General features: G+C 52.7%; 1 protein-coding gene across 1 annotated transcript in view; it reads right to left on the bottom strand.

The window, feature by feature from the left end:
- The window catches only part of LOC102671976, an 11,423-nt gene that overhangs the window by 2,308 nt on the left and 8,015 nt on the right, over positions 1–1,100 (bottom strand). Inside the window, exon 3 of the mRNA XM_031508330.1 lies at positions 33–1,097. Within this exon, the coding sequence (XP_031364190.1) occupies positions 33–1,097 (1,065 nt within the window). The remainder of the gene's footprint in view (positions 1–32; positions 1,098–1,100) is intronic.

Below are 1,100 nucleotides of genomic sequence, written 5' to 3' on the forward strand. Positions count from 1 at the left end.
TTATTCCACGTTTATCCAGGTCAGTTTCTCACCTTCTCATTATGTCTGACAAAAGTAGGCAAATTAACCACGCTTCTGAATCTAACATCTCCATCGACCGATTGCGGATCCTCGGTGGTGGTGCTGAGAATTTGCAACAGATATTCCGGCGTATGTCTGCTCTTCAACATCTTCCTCAGCTCCTCGATCCCAGGAAACTCGTCCACGGGGCTGATGCTCGATCTGTCGCACTCGGACTTGGTGATCGATTTTTTAGGTGTTGCACCGTTCTGCTTCTCTTGTTCCAAGATCCACCATTCGGGATCGCGCATCACCGTCCCGCAAACGATCATGTTGAAGAACGTGCCCGCAAGTAGCAAGCAGGTGCCTCTCCATCCGTATTCCTCGATGAAATACGTGGTCATGGGCGCGTACACGAAGGTGCCGATTCCTGTGCCGCACGCGCTCAAACCTACAGCTAGGGTCCGCTTTTTCTCGAACCAATACGCGATGCTCACGACCGCAGTGACGTAGCACAGACCCAGACCGAGACCCGCGATCACTCCAAACGTCAAATACATTACCTCAATCGTGGTGCTGAAACAGCTCAATATGAACCCGAATCCCGAGATCAGACCGCCGACGATGGTCATGCTCCTGCACCCGTAACGATCGACCAACGCGGACATGATGGGCCCGGACAAAAGTGGGACGGCCATGAACAGAGAACCTATCCAAGCCGTTTTCAACTTGGATGCGCCGAACTCTTGCAAGAATTCTATGTACAGGAGACCGAAACTGAACGACACCCCGTCTGCTATCATGGATATGATCAAAGAAGCCAACACAACCGCCCAACCCCATCCGCCATCCGGCACCTTCGATTTCCTCTTCTCGTCCTTGGCCGTGCTTGTTAACTCGTCCACCAAATCGCTATCCGAGTCGATAGAATCCCTCGTATCGTCGTCCTTGTAGCCAGGATTCGGTGTAATTATCGGCCTTGCCTCCGGGGACCGTCTCAAATTATCCTCGCTTCTTTTAAACGAGCGCGACTCGTCGTCGCTTCTTTTCGTAGGGCTATGCCCGATCGTGAGGCTCGGCGAGATCAGGTAATCGGGGGG

Source organism: Apis dorsata, unplaced genomic scaffold (assembly GCF_000469605.1).
Source record: "Apis dorsata unplaced genomic scaffold, Apis dorsata 1.3 scaffold_83, whole genome shotgun sequence".
In the NCBI taxonomy this organism is placed as follows: Eukaryota; Metazoa; Arthropoda; class Insecta; order Hymenoptera; family Apidae; genus Apis; species Apis dorsata.